The 22,428-nt window shown below is 53.4% G+C and overlaps 2 protein-coding genes across 3 annotated transcripts in view; one reads left to right on the forward strand and one right to left on the reverse strand.

The window, feature by feature from the left end:
- Positions 1–3,937: 3,937 nt before the first annotated feature.
- SYT2 (synaptotagmin II) lies at positions 3,938–9,122 on the forward strand. The gene is made up of 8 exons (XM_010584540.1): positions 3,938–4,103; positions 4,253–4,422; positions 5,916–6,032; positions 6,260–6,427; positions 6,594–6,761; positions 7,199–7,316; positions 8,101–8,234; positions 8,916–9,122. Exons 1-8 carry the CDS (start codon positions 3,938–3,940, stop codon positions 9,120–9,122), a joined length of 1,248 nt encoding a protein of 415 aa, XP_010582842.1.
- Positions 9,123–16,895: 7,773 nt separating this feature from the next.
- PPP1R12B (protein phosphatase 1, regulatory subunit 12B) overlaps positions 16,896–22,428 on the reverse strand; it is a 144,003-nt gene continuing 138,470 nt past the window's right edge. For both annotated transcript variants that reach the window (XM_010584542.1, XM_010584543.1), the window contains one exon: positions 16,896–17,250. In XM_010584542.1, coding sequence (XP_010582844.1) covers positions 17,164–17,250 — 87 coding nt within the window. In that variant the 3' untranslated portion in view covers positions 16,896–17,163. The remainder of the gene's footprint in view (positions 17,251–22,428) is intronic.

The raw sequence follows: 22,428 nt of genomic DNA on the forward strand, positions 1-22,428 counted from the left end.
ACCTCTTGTTCCCAGCAGGCCGGCTTGCAAGGATACCTGCAGGTCCCAGTGCTGCCCAGTGCTGCCTGGCCCTTGGGATGTCGAGTCACTGGCACCAATGGTGACTGCAGCAAACAGGTGAAAAAAATGAAAGGCCAGGTGTCGTCAGCCCCTGGGAAGCTTTGGGGAGCCCTCCTAGTCCTCTGCATTAAATAACTCTCGGCTGGGTGGGGGCTTAAATACAGCAGCTCTGGATTCACTCTGGAGCAGGATGTAGTGGCTGTGGGGCACCTCCAGCAGCTTGCTCCAGCCACCCAGTGCCATCTGCTGCCGAGTTCTGGGGAGATGGCTGCCCCATCGTAGCCATGTGATGCTGATTCTGGTGTTTGAGGTAGTTGCAGCCACTCCACAGGGCATGAAGGTGGCCATGTCCGAGGTCCAAGGGCAGGAAAAGGAGCTGGTGGAGCATGGCGAGCCTCTTAGATGCTCACCATGTCTGGAGGGGGCTCTGTGCGGAGCGGGTCCAAGCAGGTTGACCACCACAGACATCCAAAATGGATAAATCTGCAGGAGGAGCTGGTGATCGTGGTCCGTGCTGGTCTCAGAGCTACAGCCTGAGGAGGAGGGATGTTCTTGAGGTCCAGGACCAGAGGTTGCATCCTCTGAATTACCGTGTTCTGCATATGAGGCCTGAGGTCAGGCAGGGATCTGGTATTGCCTTGGGTGGAGGGACCCTGGGGTGGCCTGTGGGGACCCAGCCCACACCACAGAGACAGCACCGAGGATCCAGTTTGGCTGTGCTGCACGATGAACCCAGCCACGATGTGTCACCCCTGGATGAGCCCCTTCTGATGCCATCAAAGTCCTTCATCCTCCATGGGCCCAGAGCAGGACCAGACCCCACCATCTGCCTGAAACCTTTGGGGCTGGGATGTGGGGGTGAGTGCAAGAAAAACCTGGGAGGCTTGAAAGAGCCCCTGGGAAGATACTGAGATGTTGGTGTCTTGGCTGGTCACATCCAACCATCCTCATGCCCTGGGTGACAAAGACATGTCTCCATCCCCTCCCTGCTGTGCTGCATGAGTGTGAGCACTGATCCTCTGCCTCCCTCCTGCCCCCAACGCAGGGGGATGGAGGCTGTGGGACTCACCCAGGGATGGCATTTTCTGGACTGTTATCACTTCTGTGTCCCGGCCAAGTTGCAGGTTGATAACCTCAAGCAACCAAAAGTCCTGACCCAGGTCCCCTAAACGGTGAGTTCAACCAAAACCATGTCTTTGGGGCTTGCTTGTTTTGTCTCCTGCCTTTTATGAAACTTTTGTGGCATCAGGAAGATACTGAGCTCATTAAAAAGAGTAATTGGTGCATCCCCTAGCCGCTTGACTGCAGGGTCTGGCTATTCGAGCAGGTTTCAAAGATGCTCAGGGGTGGTATGGGCTCGCAAGGAAGTGTCTGCAAACCCTCTGTCGATGGGCACTGGGAATGTTTCCCAGCTGAGTGTTGCCTTTGCTTTTGCGATTTGGTCTCCAATTTACAGTAATTGGTGCATTTACAATAAATGAGTGTTTTGTGCCCATTGCAGACAAACTACACCACTGAGAGTCACTCCTTGCACTTTTAAAGTGAGTTTCTGATATGCGTGGTTGTGGAAAACACACACAGGGTTTCAAAATCCAGGAAGGACCAAAAAAAGCCCCAAACCAGATAAAAAAAATAGCTCCCAAGCTCCCAACCTGCAGAAGGGTTATTTACTGCAGCTCTTTCCTCTGCCCGGCCAGGATGAATCCCAGCAGCTCTGCATCCAAGAGGCTGATCCTAAAGGAGATCATGACAGGTTTTACTCCCAGTTTGGGATGTTGCCCAGCTTGCCACGCACAGGGATGTGCGTGCGGAGAGGACAAACCCATCCATGAGCTGGCAAAGGGGTTTCTCCAGCCATCCTGTCCCCTGCGCGTCTGCCTGGAGGGTCCTGCTGCTCCCAGCAGTGCTGGTGACAGATGCCTTTCTGTTGCCTTGCCTTTTTGCATTCCCACTGCAAATGCTGCTCTTGGAAGGGATGAAGGATGATGATGTGTGAGGTCATGCTCCTGGCTAGCCCATGGTGCTGGGATGCTGTGGAGAGGGGTCATGTTGCAGCCCAGCTTGGCTCCCAGGGCTGGTGTGATGGGGAGGTCTGGTGGCGGGCTCGGTACCTTCCCCCGAGGAGCAAGACCTGCCACCAGCCTGGTTTTCAAGTCAACCAGATGCTGTTGGCAGCCCAGGACACCTCAGCCCTGCTGTTGGTGTCTGTAGCTTTTTCTAAGCAGAGACGTTGGGATGGCGAAGCCCGCGCGTGCGGCAGGGAACTTCTCAGGGTGGGAGTCACATAATTAGCCCGTTTCATTGTGTCAAGGGCTGCCTCTGCCTCACACGGGGTCCCCCCCAAGCCCCCACTGCCGCCCGCCCCCCCTCCCCCCCTCCAGGAGCAGTGGCACAGGAGGAAGGTGCCCAGGTGTGGAGCTGAGCTCTGGGCAACTCAATGCATGGTTCACCGGAGAGGCAGCTGGAGATGGCATGGTAGCACTGTTTCAGGGCAGGTACACCCCCAGGTGTCTCTGGCTGACTTTTTGAGGTGAGAATGCTCCTTTTCCGCTGTCGCAGGAAGGACGGATTAGCAGCTGGCCCCAGGGGACGATGCTCTGGGAGAGGAGGCTTCACCAAGCAGGGAGGAGATGCAGGAAAGGGGTTTTCCCCCATGCTAGAGCTCACATGCCTCCAGAAACTCCTTCCTCAGTTATCTGCAAACCCACTCAGCTGTTTGCTTCCCCCACTAGATGGCCTTTTATTCTCCTTAACTCCACCAGCACTGTTAATTCCCTTGGCTTCTTGCTTGCTCTGATCTTCTCTTTGCAAGCTTGCCTTCTGCTGGGGTTAGAGAGGCACTTTAGGTCCAGAGCTGGGTCATGGAGGCACTTTGGGGCTGGAGCTGGGTTGTGGAGGCACTTTGTACCAGATTTGTTTGCAGGAGTGAATGCCACATTTGCAAGATCGTGGGGTGGGTGTCCTCATCCTTGGGGTGTGCTTCAGACCCCGCTGGGCTGGCGTGGAGGGTGCTGAGCACAGTGGGCTGTGCTGCAGCTCTGGCAGTGACTCAAGCACCTTCCCCAGGCCCTGTCAGGGAGCAGGGCTGGCTGAGGGAGCTGGGCTCTGCGGGGCTGGGAGGCAGACAGAAGCCTCAAGCCACCCAGGACACGGTACCTGTGACATGGTGAAAGGGTTGACCCTTTGACATGTAAACAGCCCTCCATGGCTGTGTAGAGCCAGCTCTTCCCTGCTTTCATCCATCCTCAAAATGTGCCCTGGCACTGGAAGAAGAGTAATGTGCTGCTCCTCTCCCGTTCCCACCCTTGGAAGCTCTCCCAGGGCTGGGAGCAAGTCCTCAGGGTCCCACACCAGCACTGGGTCCCTGCATAAAGCGAGTTCTGGCTGCTGCCATGTGTTGGGTCTGCAGGTGCCTGATGCCTGAGAAAAGGAGGAGGCAGGGAGGGCTGGCTTTGTCCAAACTAACCTCGTTCATTACTCCTGGGGATGTAAATACCCCTTCCCTCATCCCATGGGCCTCACCAGGCAAACCTACCCCCCAGGAGTGTCCCCGATGTCCCTGGGAGGCTCCGAGCTGTCACCAGCATTGATGTGATCCTGGGTGATGCTCCTGGTGGCTTTGGAGATATCAAGGGCCAGGAAACCTGGGGGTCAGCCTCCCATTGCTTGTGAGGGAGTCCAGGTGTCTGGCCTCTCATAAGCATTGTCTCTATGCCCCTCTAGCAGAAGATCAAGTAGCCCTGCTGTCAATGCAGATGTTGTCCTCAGTGCAGATGGCTGCTCAGGGACACAGCCTGGGCATGGGGAGGAGTGAGGGCAGCAAGGACCTGTGTGACCACTGAGGTGACATTGTGTTTCAGGGAGCCCCTGACTCACCATGACGTTCAAGCAAGCATCCATGATGGCCCCAGAGGCCACGGCCACCACGATGCCCATGACCACGATGGAGAACTCCACTGAGGCCGCGGGGCCGGGTGAGGGCAAGGAGGACATGTTCACCAAGCTGAGGGACAAGTTCATGAATGAGCTCAACAAGATCCCCTGTGAGTATCTGCCTCCTTTTCCAGGTATTACCCTCCTCATGACCCCACCACTGCTCTGGTCGCTGTGCAACATGTGGGACAGGGTGGTGGGGTGGCTGGGGCTGGGAGGGAGCTGCGGGGCTGACCACGACACTGGCTTTTGCCCACAGTGCCGCCCTGGGCCCTCATCGCCATCGCAGTGGTAGCTGGACTCCTCATCGTCACCTGCTGCTTCTGCATCTGCAAGAAGTGCTGCTGCAAGAAGAAGAAGAACAAGAAGGAGAAGGGTAAAGGCATGAAGAACGCCATGAACATGAAGGACATGAAGTCAGGCAACCAGGTGATGTCCTTCTGGACTGCTTGGCCTTGTCCTGCGCTTGGTGTTGTAGGACGATCCCTTTGGTTGAGTTATGAACCGTATCGGGGCACTCATAGCTCAGGCAACAGAGAGGGATGGAGCCACCAGGATCCTGGGATGCGACAGTGCAGACATGAGCCTGGAGCAGAGACAGCAGCACTGTCCTCTTCCAGTGCCCGGTGGCCCAGATGGGACCAGGCTCAAGGTGGCCTGGCCCTGCCAATGATTCACCTGAACAAGCAAAAGTTAATTTAATCCCTTGTGTCTCCCTACCTTCCTCTGAGTTGCCCTCATCTCATTGAGCTGTGCCTTTAGCTGAGAGGGGAGGATCACCAGGCCAAAACGCCCACCAGTTTGGGGTCCCCAAAAAGCCAATGCTTAAGAGGCAGGTGCTGGTGCACGGAGCAGAGCTGGGGCTGTCTCCCCATCCTGGGGTCCAGCAGGGAAGAGGCTTTGGTACCAGCAGGCCTGAGGTGATCCTGGCCATTTCAATGGCCCTGACCCAGGACTATTTGGAGGGAGTGGGAGGTTTTGGGCATCTGTTCCTGCTCTTCAGAGCCATGTGGGCACCATGGCCATGCAGGCAGGGCTGGAGAGAGATGAGCGCTGAGTGGAGATGCTCCATCGTACCTGCCCATCTGCACACCCCCGCAGTGGTGGGAGATGTGGGGTGGGATTCCCAGTGGAGGGCGAGGGCTGCCATGCCCTGGGGCTTGGTGGGGCCATACAAACCCTGATTCCCCACCTTGCCATGGGTGCCTTGGCGATGCTCTCTGTAACATGGCTCTCTTCACTCCTGGTGCTCTCGCCGTCCTCCCTCCCTGCTGCTCTGTCTGCGTGTTCCCTCTCCATCCTGGGATGCCCTCCATGGTAGGTGCCACCATGAGCCTCTTTCTCCATCATTGGCTTCCAGGGTGGGATGGGGGGCCTGGGGACATGTCAGAGAGGTGATAAGGAGCCAGGGCTCCCACCCCATGGACCATGGCTTGGAGAGGCAAGGAGAGGGGTGGCTTTGCCTTAGGAGAATTAGATTATATCTCTGTTACTAAGCTAATAAAGCCTGGAAATGATCCTGCTAAGCCCTTAGCACTGGCTGGGGGGGAGTATCCCTGCATCCTTTGAAGTAGGTTGCTTGCATGCAGCCACTGCCTGCAAGCACCAAAACTCCCACCACTGGAGCTGGTCCCATGTCCCGGTGCCCCAGGGCAGCCCCCCGTGCCATCTCGGCTGGACCAGCACTGGGGGCTCCCTGGCAGTTGCATTGTTGTGGGCAGAGCCGGTGCCACCCCAGGGCTGCTGTATTGATGTTTTATGTCCCCAGCATGGGAGTCTCCTTTCCCCTGTGGGGAGAACTTGGGTGTTGAGCTGCAGTAGGGTTGGGGTGCTGGAGGTCCCCAGTGGTGTGGGGACAGGGATGCTGCACTGTGACCCTGCAGCTTAGCCAGGCACCTTGACTGCCATTGCAGGACTAACAGGACGACGATGACGCAGAGATGGGTCTGACGGAGGGGGAAGGTGAGGAGGAGGAGAAGGAGCCGGAGAACCTGGGCAAGTTGCAATTCTCACTGGACTACGATTTCCAGGCAAACCAGGTGATGGAGGGGCTGGGGCTCAGCTGAGGAGGTAGAGGAGTGGGGTTTGCCCAGGAAGGGTATTTGAGAAAAGTCTCCCTGTTGGACCTGGGTGGCACAGGAGGGAGGGGGGAGCTGGGTGCTGTGCCACGGGGAGTCCTGTCTCGTGTTGGGCTGGAGATGAGCCCTTGGCATCTGCAGCATGTACCTGGGGCGTCTCTCTGAATACACCCCTGTCCCCACTCCAGTTGACGGTGGGGATCCTCCAAGCCGCTGAACTGCCAGCTTTGGACATGGGCGGCACCTCGGACCCATATGTTAAGGTGTTCCTGCTCCCTGACAAGAAGAAAAAGTACGAGACCAAAGTGCAGAAGAAGACACTAAACCCTGCCTTCAATGAGACCTTTACCTTCAAGGTGAGCCCCTTCCTACACACAACATGGGACTTTGTCTCCCACTCCCATCTTTCCCCCTGACTGTGTACCAGTCCCATATGTTGACCTTCACTGCTGGGAGCGGGTGGTCCTGGCTTGGGCTCCTCTGAGCCCATTGTCAGCCCGGTTGGTGGCCCTCTTTGTGCAGGTTCCCTACCAGGAACTGGGCGGGAAGACGCTGGTGATGGCCATCTACGACTTTGATCGCTTCTCCAAGCATGACATCATTGGCGAGGTGAAGGTGCCCATGAACACGGTGGACCTGGGCCAGCCCATTGAGGAATGGCGGGACCTGCAGAGCGGCGAGAAGGAGGAGGTGAGAGCAGGACTGGCGTGAGGCCCTCGGCCAGCTGAAACTCTTGGCCAGGGGGGTGAGATGTGGAGTGGCCATGGGGCAAGCTCTGGTTTCTGGGACATCCCGCAGTGCTCAGGATGGCAATTGCTGTGGAGTCACCTGAATATCATGGGTGTCCTGGCCATGAGTGCTGGGCAGGATCTGCCCTTGTTGTTCCCCTGTGCAAAAGCCTTTTTAAAACAAAAATGAAGAGTATAAACTTCTTGAGTACTGTGCTGGGACTGGCCTGCCCCAGACCCAAGTGATCAAACCCTTGTGCTGGTGCATGGGGTGCCAGCTCATGCCTGCATTGAAGGTTGAGCTGGGTTTGGGGGGACCTGCATGCAGGACTGTGTCCCAACACTGTGGTACAATGCACTAGCAAGGCTTTGATATCTGCTCCCTGCTCTGCTTGGCAGCCAGAGAAGCTAGGAGATATCTGCATCTCCCTCCGGTATGTGCCCACGGCTGGGAAACTCACTGTCTGCATCCTGGAGGCCAAGAACCTGAAAAAGATGGATGTCGGCGGTCTCTCAGGTGGGTGTCAGCTTGTGGGCATCCTCCTCCTGCCCTGCTGTGGGGATCTCAGAATCCTTTGTTGGGGAAGGACACAGGGGCTATTAGTCTCGCCGGGCTCAGGGAAGCCCCCTCCAGTGCCTGGGACCTCCTGCATCGGAGCAGCCCAAGGTCTGGCTGGGGGGCAAGGGGAGATGGGGATGGGATGAGCCCCCCTAACCTTAGGAAGGCCATATCAAATTTGGTCCACCACTGTGTCCAGGGTCAGGACCTGGGTGGTAAAAATGCTCCTTTGCCATTTGCTCCTGGTCCTGCTCCTCCTTGACTGGGGGCCAAGGACCTCAGTCGACAGCATATTTTATGCCAGAAGTCTTCCCAACTCCATGCCAGGGCTGAGCTCTCTGCCCAGGGGTCCTCAGCTCTCTCCAGACTTGCCTTAACCAGGAGAAGAGCAGTACCTGCACGGCTGGAAGGGTTCAGCTTTATTGCTGGGGTGTCCTGCTCCAGAAATGGGGGTGACAGTCCAGCACCCACTGCTGTCACTCCACTGTTCCCAGCCCTCCTACAAGAGGACCGACAGGATGCAGAAGAGCTCCATTCCTTGGCCAGTTGCTCCCACAAATCTTCTCCAGCCCAAATATTTTGGCTTTGGCCTCCATCCACAAACCTCAGAGCACCTTTACTCTTGGACGTCTCTTTACCCCATGGTGCATCTCATCCTAGGCTGAGACTTCTCCTGGGGGCAGGCTGGTGGTGTCCCCTGGGTATCTCAGCCCTGGCTCATGCACCCTCTTGCCCCCACCAGATCCCTACGTGAAGATCCACCTGCTGCAGAATGGCAAGAGATTGAAGAAGAAGAAGACCACAGTCAAGAAGAAGACCTTGAACCCCTACTTCAACGAGTCCTTCAGCTTTGAGATCCCCTTTGAGCAGATACAGGTTTGTCTGATGACCTCCCTGGGAGGCAGACAGGGTGGGGGCAATGGGAGAATTCCCACAGCTGCCTGAGCCCATGTCCCAGCCTTCCCAGCAGCCTGAGCAGCTCCTGCCAAGCTCCTGGTTTGGTCACCCATGAAATACATCCAGTCCATCAGCCTGGGGTAATGCTGAGGGCAGCTGGTGCAGGGGCAGAGGTGGGAGGCTGGGCAGCACCCATGGAAGATGCAACCAATGCACATCATGGCTGGAATGGGCCTTTCCTCTGCTCCTGGTCCTATAGTGCTCACCCCAGGCATAGCAGGGACCACTCAGTGGTCCTAGGGGCACGTTGGACCATTGGTAGGTGCCTTCTGCCCCTCCATGTCCTGCCCTAGCCCTGTCAAGCCCTGTAGCCCACAGCTCTTGCCCAGCCCCACACCACCTCTTGGTGACCTGTCCCAGGTGGCCACGTCAGGATGAGCTGGGCCCCACTGTGGCTCTGCAGGACTGGAGGAAGGAAGTGGAGGAAGCTATGGGCATGGAGGGGACCCTGCCCCAAAACGGGCCACAGCAGGGCTCAGCCTTGGGGGATCCCTGGGGTGCCCTGCTGAGCCACCCTGGGGCTGGGGACAGCACGGAGGCCATGGAGCAGTCATGGCCGCTGCACCTTTCTGCCCCTCTAAAGAAGGTTTCCTCCTTTAGAAAGTGCAAGTGGTCATCACGGTGCTGGACTATGACAAGCTGGGGAAGAATGAAGCCATAGGCAAGATCTTCACGGGCTGCAACGCCACCGGCACGGAGCTGCGGCACTGGTCCGACATGCTGGCCAACCCCCGGCGGCCCATTGCCCAGTGGCACTCACTGAAGCCAGAGGAAGAAGTAGATGCAGCTCTTGGGAAAAACAAATAGGAAGAACTGCCGGCCAGTGTGGCACGGCACTGCGGACAGTCGAAGCGACCCAGAGCTACTGATACCTCAGTTATGCAACCTTTCATTTTGTTTTTTTTTGTTCTGTTTTAAGCTGAAATACCCTTTGATGGCTGTGGAAGGATTTCCAGACAGTCCCAATAGCTTCCAGGGGAGGAGGTTAAAGATACGGATGGTTCTTTTGTTCTTCAGCATAGCTCCCTTCTGCTGCATGTCCCATCGCTTCTGCCTGCCATCCCTTCCAGGTGCAAAGCCACCATCATGCCTGGGACCTTCCCTGGCGGCCGTGTCACCAGCCTGCAGCATCGCTGCTGCCATCCTTCCCTTGGGTCCACGTGGGGAACCATCAAACGTTGCATGGAGTTGATACCAGAGCCTGATAGAGTGAGATGACCAGACCCACTGTGCTTGCTTGGGGCATGAACAGCTGTGTGGACATCAAAACAATGGAGAAGACCCTCTGCAGGAGACCCAGGTGCCTCCCCCTTGTGCTCTGCCTCCCTCCGTCTGGGAAGGGTGAGAGCCAATGTTTTGGGCCAAGGACGACCAAGTGCCCCCAGCCAGCTCCAGGTTTGGCTTCTTCTGGGGAGAGGTTTGCAGGGACCGTGGGGCCCAGCTGCGGCTGGTGTGGCGGTGGGGTGCCAAACCCTCGGTGTTGCAGCCGGAGCAGTGAGGGCCAGTCTGAGCATGGGGAGCCCCGGGGAGTCTGCTCTGAGGAGACACATGGTGGGATGTGCATGCAATGGCAGCGCAGTGTGGACCACCACCACCTCTGCTGGGTGGCCATCATGTCCCCAGAAGCCAAGCGAGGACAGCGCTGGGTGATTTGCATGTGTGTCCCACCATGCTTGGTTGAAGCCCATAGATCAAGATACTTCCACAAGGCAGGTTGACGCTGAGAGGTCTCCAAATGTGAGGGGGACAGCCCCCCAGAGCGGTGCCAGGTGCCTCCCCAAAGGCCATTGCATGTCCCCAGGGATCAGCCCCAGTGTAGGCATGCCAGCACAGCCTCAGGGCAGCCGGGGGGCTATGGGGAGCTCCAGCCCCACCACTGCATCCCACTGCCGTGATGCAGGTGGGGAGGGCGAGAGGGACCCCACGGCCAACAAGGGACCAAAGCCCCCGACCCCCACGAGCTGCTGCTCCCCGCCAGGCTGCTGTCTGCTGAATCCACCCCATCCTGCTCCCCTTGGGGATATAAGCCATATCCGTGTCCCTGACAGTGGGCAAGAGCTTCTCCGGGCCACCTCTCCCACCGTGGGACAAGCCAGGACCAAGCCCCTGAGTTGGAAAGCCAACATCATTCCTTGCAGCTGTGAGAGGGTCCGGCAGCCCTGCCCAGTTCAGCCCAGTCTGTACTGGAGCACCGACGTGAGCTGGCGTCCCTGTCCCAGCTCCGACTCCCCAGCAGCCTTGTGCTCCCTGCTCCACTTTGCTTTCCTGGACTCAGTTTTGTGGGGTTTTGGCACAGTTATGTAGCAAAGGGCATTGCATCTTCAGCCAAGAGGGGCTTACAGTGGAGAAGCAGAGCTCTGGGGTGCAGCTGGGAATGCCCCAGGCACTGGCGACGCTGCTCTGGGGGTCCAGCGCCTGGGCTGGAACCTCAGTGCAGGGTGTCCTGAGCCTGGGGACAAAGTGCCAAAACTGAGCTGGCCCTGGTGCTGCTGCATGCTTCAGCAGCTCCCTGAGGCCCCCTGCTTTGCAAAGGTCATCTCAGCCCCAGCTGAAGTTGGGGAGATGATGGAAAACTTGGTGGCAGCCACAGCTCATGGGGTTCAGGTTGGACACAGGGATGAGCCCCTTCCCCTGGTGGGATGTGCAGCTCTGGGACAGGTCCTCGGGGAGGGATGTCTCTGTCCTTGGGGGAGGTTCGGGGCCTGGTTAGCCAAGCTGCGGTATATGGTGGTGGTGGATGTTGGACTGGAGACCTCCAAAGACCACTTCCACCACCATCTCAGCTGCGCTTGGCCCCTGCCCTGGTGCCCAGCCCGGCTGCTGGAGCTGCAGCTCAGCTGGGTTGGGTGAAGGTGGCACTGGGGCCACTCCAGGCTACAGGGGCTTTGTGGGTCACCAAGTGAGTGGTCCCGCAGGGCCATCTCCAGCTTTAATTAGTCCCTTTTCCTAACGAATGCCTCAGTGTGAGCAAACAAGGTCCTGCCCTGCTCATGTAGCCAAAGGGAGAAGAAATCTCGGGGTGCTTTTAATTAATGGGGAACTGCGGGCGGCTGATGCCCCTCGGCTGGGACACTGGCAGGATTCAGGCTCTTGAGTCAGTCTCGTTTTGGAGTCTGTCTGGGCACTGGGGGTCATTTGCCTTACACGGAAATGCGTTAAAAAAGAAGGAATTGGAAAGAACACTAAAATCCTCCTGTTGGCAGCCAGCGCATGTGCGCAGCCCTGCAGCTTTCCTTGGGAAGCAAGCGGAGGTGTGCATGCACGCCTGCACGCATTCACATGCGCACACCCTCATGTGCACACCCCCATGTGCACCCCCCCACCCGCACCCCCCCAGACCCGCCGCATCGTCCGGGGTCTCACTGGGAGCGGAGGTCCCATCTGGCTGGTTTCCATTCGGACTCTTTAAGCCTTGGGGGGGAAACTGTGACTTTAATACATAATTTTTTTTAATAAAAAAGGGAAAAATAACCAACATATTAAAGCCATCTGCGCTGCCTCTGACCCCTCCTTAGTTGTGTGTAGTTAAAAATATATGGAGACATAGCTGTATATACCATGAACAGTGCATGAGATGCAGCCACATAGCAGTAGCAGCATGGTTAAAGCCGAGTGCACTCTGCCCCACCGCTCGCCACCGCCGGCACCTCTGTCCGGACCACGTTTCTCCAACGAGGCAGAGACGGCGATGAACAAAACTCATTGCTCGAGTGCTCTCCACCGCCCCGATTATCTTCCCCCGAATAAAAAAAAAATAAAATCATGTAAAAGAAGAAAATAATGCCAAGAAGCAAAGCATGCCAAGCCAGGCCCGCCAGCGGAGGGTGAGCCGTGACCAACGCAGCCGTGACTTCCATGTGTGTCTTGTTCCTGTATCTTGTTGCATTTATACCATGGCCGGGTAGCGGCAACATCGTGGCTTTGGCGTCCTGTGTCGCGTTGGTGCATTTCACCGTCAGAGCAACTTTAGAAGCCATATTAGACCACGGTGTGCTGGGACCCCATGGGGATGGGCCCACAGGTGAGCCGTGACCCTCTTCTTCCCATGTGCCCACCGTCCCCCCGGTTTCGTGGGGCTCAGCGGCAGAGCCAGGCTGCTAGGACAAGCCACATCAGCAACTGCCTCGGTGGCCACGGATGCCGCCGTCACACCGGGTGAGGGGACGGGGCAGTGCTGGGCACTGACGCCGGGGCCAACTTGCCGGTGACATTTCTGCAGTAGAAGGGCCGGAATGCAGCAAAGATCTGGTGGCAAAAAGGCTTTTGAGAGTGATTTGGGTTATTTCTGCCGTGTCTGGTCAGGTGGTTTCCGTTTTGGGGACAAGAGCCGGCATTCCCCTCTCCCGACTGCACCGTGGTGCAAACCCAGCTGTGCCATGGAGATGCTCAGCTTCGGTCTCCTGGGGTTAAAAGGAAGCAAATCTGCCAGTCTTGGCAACAAGCTGGGCTTTCTTTTCCTTTTTTCCCCCAAACCTGGGAGGGAGGAGCCAGCTCCTTTGGGAGTCCCAGGCTCAGGCTGTTCCTGGAGCGAGGGACTCCCTACACCGGCCCCACTCTGCCCCATCCTGGCCCCTGCAGCGTTCGGCTCCGGCGGGAAGCTGCTTTTAAAGCCCCTTCCTCTTGTGTGGACTCTGTCGTTTCCGTCTCTTATCGTTAAATGGTTATTTTGTAATGATATCTGTCTCCTTATTAAAGAAACAAGCTGAAAGGAGCCCCGGTTCCCTTCTGGTCTTGCTGCTGGGGCTCAGTGGGGCAGCCGCGGTGGGGGGCAGGTCCCAGGACTGTGAGCTCAGGGACAATGGAGGGATGGAGACACGAGGGGAACCCTGCAAGGGCCCAGGTCCCCCCAAAATACGAGTGTGCTTGCACACATGGTGGGGATGTCTCTGGGCAGCCTTGAGCCCCGGTGGCCCGGCTGAGCGTGGCTGGCCCAGACATGGGGTGCAGGTGGGAAGACATCAAAGGTCCCCACCAAATTCTTCATCCCCAACACATACAGTTTGTTCCATATATTCACGTTTACGTCCTGCCCTGCTTTGCAGAGGCGCTGGACACCCCTAATCCCAAGGGGAAGAGCTCAAGCTACAGTAACCACCCCCAAAGACCGAAATACACAGAGGTTTCTAGCAACCTCACTTGGGCCAAAGGCTCCAAGATACGGCACCAGCGCCCATGTCTTTGCTACAGGTTTGTCTTGCCCAGGCTTGGCACCATGGAGGGAGATGGGCCTGAGCCCCATTGTGGTTCAGAGGTGTCAGGTGGGACCCTCTCCCGTTTGCCTTTCTGGCTGGTGGGTGGCTGTCAGTGACGTGCATCCACAGTTCCTTCATTTGAGCTTTCCCTGAACAGTCACGCAGGGGAGCGTTGCCTTTCCCGTGCTGTAACTGCAGCAGGTTATTTCTACTTTTATAGATGATTGATACTGTCGTGCTATGGAAATTTTGGGAAAAACAGGGTGTTTTAGACTAAACAACTTGCACCTCCAGAAAGATGGAAGCAAAGCAAAGCTTCTATTTTATCAACTCTTATTTTATTCATTTATAAATACTGTTGTGTTTACAAGCATCATAGATGTGAATATTATTCCCAAACTTTCAAACACATAATACTTATAATACTATATAACAACAACCAGTAAAACAAATCATTCATCTCAGGGTTTGAAAGGCCACTCAAAAGTTGCATAAAAATACATTCTCTCCCCATCTCGTAAGCTAGTCCTGCTTCTCCAAGGAGTTTATTTACAAAGAGCCATCATCAAACTCACAGCCACAATAGGCGGGTTCACCCCAAGCAATAAAAATGAATTCACCCCAAGCAATTGCTTAGAAAAAAAGCTTGTGTTCTCCAATGGAGATCACATCTGGCAAATGCTCTGGTTCAAACAGGGATCAGTTTTAAAAACTGCTTGCTTTGCACTCTGTCCCAAGTGCAGAGTGCAAGGTGTCCTATTCGTTACCTCCTCAGTGCACTGGTTATGTCAGGCATTAAGTGAGACCAAAAAAATTAATTCTCAAGAATTTGGTTTACAATTGCATGTTCATCATGAAATACTCACAGCTTTGGCTAGTCAGCGAGACTAAACTGTTGGTGGGTCCTCTACCCTAGTCAGAGTTCAGGGGGATAATCCAGTGCTAAACAGACACTTCATTTAAAGTGGTTTGGCTTCGCAAGGTGCCACGCAGAGCAATTAAGCCTTCTGCACCCTTCACATACTGTTCCTTAGGATAAAATGCAATGAGTGTCCTGGTAGGAAGGGGCAAAATGTCAGTGCAGGATGGATTTGTCAGATTAGGTTGAACCCTCTCCCTAAAACAGATACCAGGCTTCTTCACACTGCCAGGAACCTGCCTCGTGAGAAGAACAGGATCTTTAGTCTGAAATCTCGTCCCTTGTCCTGCTGGGATGCACGACCCAAGACGCACGCGTTGGCACACCAGCGCTGCACCAACCACCAGCACCCCAGCAGGTGAGTGTCTTCTCCGCGTGGCACAGAAGGGACTGGACTCCTGTTTAGAGCTGAGAGAGCCCGAGTCTGAAGCAAGGAGTGGGTCACCAAGAGAAAAAACATCAAGAACCACAGAAGTACTCACATAAAGAGTGCACCAAGTGGGAACGGCGTGCAGAAAAAGCATTGACCAGATCTCAAGACTTAAAGCTGTTAAATATAGCAGGGTTAAAATAAAGTAATATAAAAAGGATGCCTGGCTTAGGCAGTGCTCTGCAGAAACCCTGATGCCATTACCAGCTTTGGTCTCTTCCTCCCCAAAGCACAGCAGCAGAGGAAGGGCCTCAGTGTACCAGGAGAAACGGCATCTCATGCCGTGCACAAACAGCTCCGCTGGCTGAAGAGTGGTGGAAGAGGAACCTCTGTCTAGAGCTGCCTGGGGAAAAACTGGCAGCTCTAAGAACAGCTAGAGAGGTGGGAACAGGCAGGACAGGGAGGGGAAGGGGAAAAAAATGGAGAATTAGAAAAAAGAAACAAAACCAAACTAAGGAAAAAACCCAAGGGAGAGAAAATAAACACTTTCTGAAGCAATAATCAGCAAAAGGTTCCAAAAAGCCCAGGATTGGCTGATAAGAGATAAATTTTACCCTGTTGAGCAAGCTCAAGAATTATGCTCATGTTCAAGTGTCTCATCTATCTCTCTCATAGCAGAAAGAGTCCCACCAGTGTGGCGGGAGCTGCAAGCCCACAGTCAGCAGAGGTGCCTGGGAACGTAGGTAGAACTTCTTCATGGCAATCTCCAAGTTCAATGACTGAGACTGCAACTCAGCCAGATGGAGCAGGGAAATCAAAGGACAAAGGAAATGAAAGGACAAATATGAAGGATGTAGATGGGGAAGTGGTTTGGATAGAGGAAGAAGTATCTGAGAGGGAAGGTATCGTTTGAGAGGAGTCTATTAAGGGGAAGCTTAACAGATCTGATAACAGGTTACTGCTGCTATCATCAAAATCACACAGCACATAGAGGAGCCACTGTCTAAATGCCCATAGAGAGAACAATTTCAAACTGTTCTGAGTATGTATAACATCAAGGAGGGTTTTTTTTTTCTGAGGTTTCCTTCAAGGTCAAGGCTTATTGCAAGCCTTTGACAGATTAAAAGACTTTCATCCCAGTGATACAGTTACCAGCACACCCAAGGGTAGCTCCTTCTCCCTTTGACACCAATGTACCCACACCTTTCCATGGCATGCGGGAGGACAAGTGATCACTGCTTCATGTTCCTCTGCCTTCAAACCCAGCTGTGTCAAGCTACTTCACCAACAGATGGGTGGGTGGGACTGGACTCTGGCATTCCCTCTCCCTACAAACAAACCAGTGCTGCCTTTCACTTGGTCAGCCTCCTGCTGCACATCAAAGCAAGGTACCTGAAATACCAAACCAGACTCCTCTGCAGGGCTGTGCCTTCATGAAGATAGCAGGAAAATGTCCCAGACAGCTGGTTTCTGGCACAGGCACAGCTCCCTACAAGGTGATTCACGCTAATATGCATGTGAAGGCAGCATAGGATCTCTAGGGGTTCAAGCTTGCCCTTCAGAAAGCTCGGCAAGTATCTGTGATACATCCTATGCCAAACAGCAAGAATCCAGATGCAGTCAGCAGACACTACTAACAGAGACAGGAGCCCTGGAAGGATACAGTGTGATACCGAATCACCCAGGCTGCAGAGGAAAGGCAGGGTGAGGGATAAGGGGTCTGATGCCGAGAGTCAGCTCTGATGTTACTGAACAGGTTCAAAATCTTACGTTAAATAAAAGACTCGGTCTACTGGGGCGAAAGGAGAAGAAGGTCTCTGTGCAAAGCAGCTGTAGTCAGCCTGTTACAGAAATCAGCCCTGGTGGCTTTCACAGCATCACATTTTAACCAGAGTCCCACATCTTGAGTGGGTTGATGTGCATCCTCAGAGTCCCAGCACATGTTCACATTTTCCACCTGTAAAGGGCTTGGATGTACTGGATTAGTTCTTTAGGTGTCACTTTTAAAAGTAGGAGCTACCTACTCCAGCCTGGAGTCCAACACCAAATACTGGGCTTCTGGAAGAAGTAGTTTTGGCAGCTCAAACCCAGTCCTCATGTTTCTCTTCTCCCTTGAATAAAATGTCCGAGATACCACAACATGCTTAAATTAAAAATAATAAAATGGCAGGGGTGTGTGTTGTGGGGGAAATAAGGGCAGAAAGGGAATGTACAGCAAAGGGCAGGGCAAGGCAGGTGTGACAGATTGATCCCATGGCTGAAATGCTTGCTGTACTTGACAGGAAAAAAAGAGAGGGGTAGGGCTTGGTGGTGGGGTTGGCAGCTTGCATAGGGCACCCCTCTTCATCCTGCCTTTGTTCAGGATTCCTATTTGGAGAGCTTGCTGATGACACGAATGAGGGCTCCGTTCTCGTCCTTCAGCCTTTGGTTGTCCGACTTCAGCTCTGTCAAAATCTGTAGAGAGAGACAAAGACAAGATGGGATTACAGCTCAGCGCTGCAGGCTGGACAAGCCCTATGGCTCACAGGGAACAGCAGGGATGTTGCATTCCCTCCATGCAGCACACTTTTAATGTTGATAATTTCTCCATAATGTCTCCAGAATTTTTACAAACTGGCTGTGAGGTGTGGAGGGGTCAAGAGGGTACTTGAGCACAGCAAAGAGCCGTGGAGCCCCTGGAGCCGGGAAAGCCCTTGCTGAGAAGCAATGCCACAGCCCCAGGGTGGGAGGGCAGGAACCATTTTTGAGCTGTTTCATCCCAAACCTGTTCCCAGAGGCTAATTAGGGCTCGGCAGAAAACTATAAAGCTGGTTTTCCTGATGTGGTTTTTTTCCATTTTGCCAGGACCAGAGGGGAAAACAAAGGTCTATAATTGTCACTCAGGACTGGACCTTGCAAAATCTCTTTAGAATAAACCCAAATCTCCTTGGGATCCCACAGATGTTTAATTCAAGTACGCGTGCCACGGCCAGAGGACTCATAGAACATACTGACACTGGAGATACCTCCTTGGTGCTCAATTTTGAATGCTGAAGCTCAACCAAGGGTTGCAACACAGACAAAAGCCAGAGCACTTTTAACTGGAAATAGAGGAAGAAATAGCTTCAACAAGAGCTTTGCAGCATTTCTCACTGGCAAAAACCCCTCCTGACTTCTCTTGCTTCCCACGCTGCAGGCAGGTGACCTTCAGTGGACTGTCCTCTGCCGCTCGGGGACTAGAAGGAGACCCCGTGTTCCTGTCTCGGGGTGCGACACAGAAGTTGTAACTCGCACCATGGGTGCCAGCAGCCCCGATGGTGACCAGCCCCGGAGCCTGCTGGAACAAGCCAGGATGGAGCTGGGTCACACGCAGGCAAGAATGGCACCAGTATGAGCTCAGTGATGATTTCTCTCTGCAAAGGTGGATCTTAAGAGGAATTCCTCCAAATTCAAAATCCCCACTAAACCTTCTCCTTCCTCCTAAGCTGGAGTTTCAGCTCTGACCACAACCTTCTGCCCGTTCCTCCTATCTGCAGCCCCTCCATGACCACCGCCACCGAGCGCAGCAGCTCCTGGGGCAGACGCCAGCTCCCACTGCTCCTGCTAGGGCAATTCCCTCCTTTCACAGTCAGGCCAAACCGCACCTGGACCCAACGCACCTAACCCTGTCCCCGCTGGCACTGGTGGTGGATACTCCAGACAGGAGGTTTTGCAAGAGAGAGAGAGGAGGGGGAAAGTGCAGCATGGCAGGATATTGGGGAAAGGGTAAAACTATGTGATGGGCTGGCCGGAGCTTCAGCTAGTGATGCTTAAAAGTGTCTCACCGGACCCAGTGGTGGTGCGACAGGCACATCTCCATGACAGGGCTGCCACCAGAATAGCAGTCATGACTCCTTATGCCATCTCTCATGGCCAAATGAGAGGCATCACCCATCACCAAAGTGCTCAGGAACCCAGAGAAATGGGGAGAGCATTTGCTGTCTCACTCGGCACTCCTCTGTTTCCTCCTGAGCTTCATCTAACACCCACAACACAGCACGGTGCCCTCCAGTCCAGTGCACTATGACAGTTCAACCACCTATTGGGGTCTTCAGATGGACAGTCCATGTCCTCTCTACATCACTGCTTGGGGTGGCCTTGCAGTCCTGAATGTGTCCATCACTGCAAATGAGTTAGTGATATGAAGTTCTGCCACTTGCTTTGGTAGAGATAATCTGTCATAGGCTCCCAGAAGCAACATCATAGAGAGCTTACTGGAAGCTCTGATCGTGGCTATGCCTTACACACATGCTTCAGTGCAACTTTGGTGATTTATTCAAAAAGGAAGGAGCATAAGTACATGTAAAGCAAGTGCTTCTTGAAAAGTTTCCTGCTGTAACCCTACTCCATCAGTTTCCAGTGAAGTTTTCTGAAAACTAAAAATCAATGTTGCAAAATTTCATTCCTCCCAGGCCAAGGGCATTCCTCCCTTCGAAGCAAAGCACCCTCAAGTCAGGTAAAATAAACTGCACGTGAAGCAGGCTGGTAATGCAGGGGCCTGAAAACTGAAGCTTTATAAATATCTCACTGGAAAAGGTAAGGATGGATGTGGCACAGCCCGCAGGGGACAGTGAAGCTGACCATGATGCAGCATCAGTGTAAAGTGAGTTTTGGGCTAGAGGCTGGCCCGAGCAGCGGTGCTCTGTGTTACCTGTGACAATGGAGAAGGTGGCACTTCAGAAATTACGCAGATTTTGGAAAATGAGATTCTTTGAAAAACACCACTGCTGCAAGAGCATGGTAAATCTGTCAGAGTTTAAAACAGTGACATTACTGTATCGCTGTGATGTCTACAGACACCAGTGAGACAAGGTTTACAGGTACCAGCAACACCCTGTGTTAGACCTACTAAAAGAACTGAAAAGAAATCAGCAGAGCTTGCAGACACGCGTCTCTTCTCCAGCTCGGACACCAGCAGTGAATTGCAAACCTATAAGCAAGCTGGGAAGGATCAGTCCACCCGTGTCTCAGCCAGCTGGCACGAGACACAAGGCACGTCAGAGCAGATGGGTGTTAGCAGGGGGAAAGTGATAACGCGATTATTTCCTAGGAGAAGACAGACTGGTGACTTACTGTTTGTGAAACATTATTTCTCCGAGTCTGAAAACAGTTTTGCTCAATTTTCCCTCTCAGATCTCAAAGCACTTTGGGAAGGAGAATGACTTAAACTCACCGTTTGTGAGAAGGAATGAGTCAGTGACAGTTCGAGAACACTTTCGCAGATTTAAACCATAAAGATGGTGAGATCATTTAATCTGACCATCTGCACAATTCAGGCCACATAACGTGAAACACCCCGTCTCTCAGCCCCTGTGATACACGCGTGGTCTTGACGGCGACTCCCGGAAGGGGAAGCCGCAATTCCCCTAGTTAGTTTGTTTCTATGGTTAATCATCCTTGATATAATTTGTGTGCTAAGAATAGATTTTTTTATACCTTAGTGCCACTTCCAGCCCATGAGAGCATAGTGCTTCTTCCTTTTTTTAAAAAATAGCTATGTCTGAAGGGATCTGAATATCCCTACTAACCTGCAAAAGACAGGTAGGGTCCTAAGAAAGAAGCATTTACAGCTTTATTTTAGCACCAAACCAGTGAAGTAGCAAGAAAGGATGTAATTTAACTGCATGATGTGTGAAGGCAAAGCTTACGGATTGTCCTTGGATTTCAAACACTAATTGCTCTGCACTGAATTTAAAACAGAAGATGAAAAAAGAAAGCACACCTGGTCCACCTCCTATTGGTTCACCTGCCTTGTAGCTGACTGCAGGAGGCAGAGGGGATGCTGCAGCCTGTGAACTCGGACTCAAAAATCAAAAATCTCTGTTTAAAATGAGGGAAGGAGCTTGTCCTCTTTGCTCAAGTGACAAAGAAAACCTGCTGAGGATTGCCCAGTTGTAGGTCTTCTAAAAATCACCTTCCTGTCTAAAACGTGCACTTTTCATAACATCCTTAGAAATTTATTACATGTTCATTCTGACTTTGGATAATCTTAATTGCTGGGTGCCAGCTTCTCACTGAATTAAGTCCAATTAAAAAAGAATTATATTATGAGCAGACACATAGCATAAACCACCTGTTTTGAGGTAAGGTAATGGGGAAGGGGCTGCTGGCTAACCCAGTGGCACTGACAAGCCACCCCAAAGCCGTTTGCCAGTGTTAAGCCACAGGGAAGCAGCTGATCCATCACTCCTCAGTAGCCACCTCAGTGCCATCCACCCAGCCCTATGGCCTCGCGTCAAGGCGGGGAGCACATCCTCCTATTTCTCTCCCAGATGATGGACTCCACATGGACAAGGCAACCCCCTGATGCGGTCAGTTAGTAAAACGGCGATGTCAGCATCATCTGCCAAGCAGAGCGAAAGTCAACAGGACCGAACAGAGCCTCCAGCAAAACCCTGCCTTCAGCTGGGCAGTAACACCATGCTTTTGGCTTTCAGAAGATCCTTTGCCACATGCTGCTTTTGAGCCACAAGCTTCATCAGATACCCTCGCGCAACGAGGGAAGGGGGAACAGCCCGGCCAATGGAGCGGAGACCTGCCTGGAAGAGTGGAAGAGGGAGGCGAGATGAGCCGGAGAGAAAGCAGCTACAGCTCCTCTGATTCGGAGGGCTTGGCAGGCAGAGAAAGTCTGGCTACGACCCGGGTCAGAGCCCTGTTTTCAGCCAGCAGTTGCTCATTCATCTGCCTCAGAGTGTGAATCTGTTTGAGCTGGTGGAGATTCTGCAGAGAGTGAGAGGAGTGGACAGAAAAATACAAAGAAAACACACCACGAAGACAAAAGGGCACAGAAACGTGAATTTAGTCCACAAGCAGTAAAAGAAAAAAAGAGAATAAAAGAAAAATTAGTAGCAGTGAGTGCTGGATGGGCAGCAGCTCAGATGTGTATGGGGAAAGCCTTACAACACACAGAGGATGTTTTGGGAACCATCCCTTTCTCCAGGGGCCCCCAAAGCCTTCAAAAAGGTCAAATAAAGGGATTTCCCACCACAAAGCATGACAGTCTCTTGCAGGTTAGATCCTAGTTTACCCAGAGAGTGAGCTCCAGCAGCACACAGCACCTGGACTTAGGAACTACTGTGAGAACTATCACCATTGACTTACCACCTATGCAGGCTTTGAAAACACTGCTGGCAACGGAGAATTTCTTTAAAACTCCTTTTCTTCATGTACCTCTAAAAGCTAAAGCAGTCTTGTGTAGCAAAGAGCGATCAGAGCTTCATGGGAGACTTTAAAGGCACAGACTGAAGCGTCTGAAAGTGTTGCTGTCCTACAGCAGACCACTGAGACACATACCACATCTGCTTGCATCCCTCGTCCCTGCGGCACCTGAATGATGGCTCTTGGGTCTGCTCAGGCTTCAGTCCTGCCAAACGTTTGGGGCGTGTGTGGGTTTTTCATCCCTGCCCAGACTCAGTTCTTCTCTGTCATGGAGCTCAATTTATCTCTGATCTCCAGAGGTGAAAAGTCAGAACCTTAAACTGCTCATTTTAACTAAAGGAGTTTGAATGACAGCATCTTACACAGGAGACATGTGAAAACATGGCATTCTTGGTCACAAAAGAAAAAAGTGGGCAAAGGACGGTGTAGAAATCAAGCCCCAAAGCTGGGGCTAGC

This window comes from Haliaeetus leucocephalus, unplaced genomic scaffold, assembly GCF_000737465.1.
Source record: "Haliaeetus leucocephalus isolate CR32 unplaced genomic scaffold, Haliaeetus_leucocephalus-4.0 Scaffold1000, whole genome shotgun sequence".
In the NCBI taxonomy this organism is placed as follows: domain Eukaryota; kingdom Metazoa; phylum Chordata; class Aves; order Accipitriformes; family Accipitridae; genus Haliaeetus; species Haliaeetus leucocephalus.

Coding starts and splice junctions, on each gene's coding strand:
- SYT2 (XM_010584540.1), top strand. CDS start 3,938: ATGACGTTCAAGCAAGCATCCATGATGGCCCCAGAGGCCACGGCCACC. Junction 6,762..7,198: donor AGAGCGGCGAGAAGGAGGAG/GTGAGAGCAGGA, acceptor TCTGCTTGGCAG/CCAGAGAAGCTAGGAGATAT. Junction 8,235..8,915: donor TCCCCTTTGAGCAGATACAG/GTTTGTCTGATG, acceptor TTCCTCCTTTAG/AAAGTGCAAGTGGTCATCAC.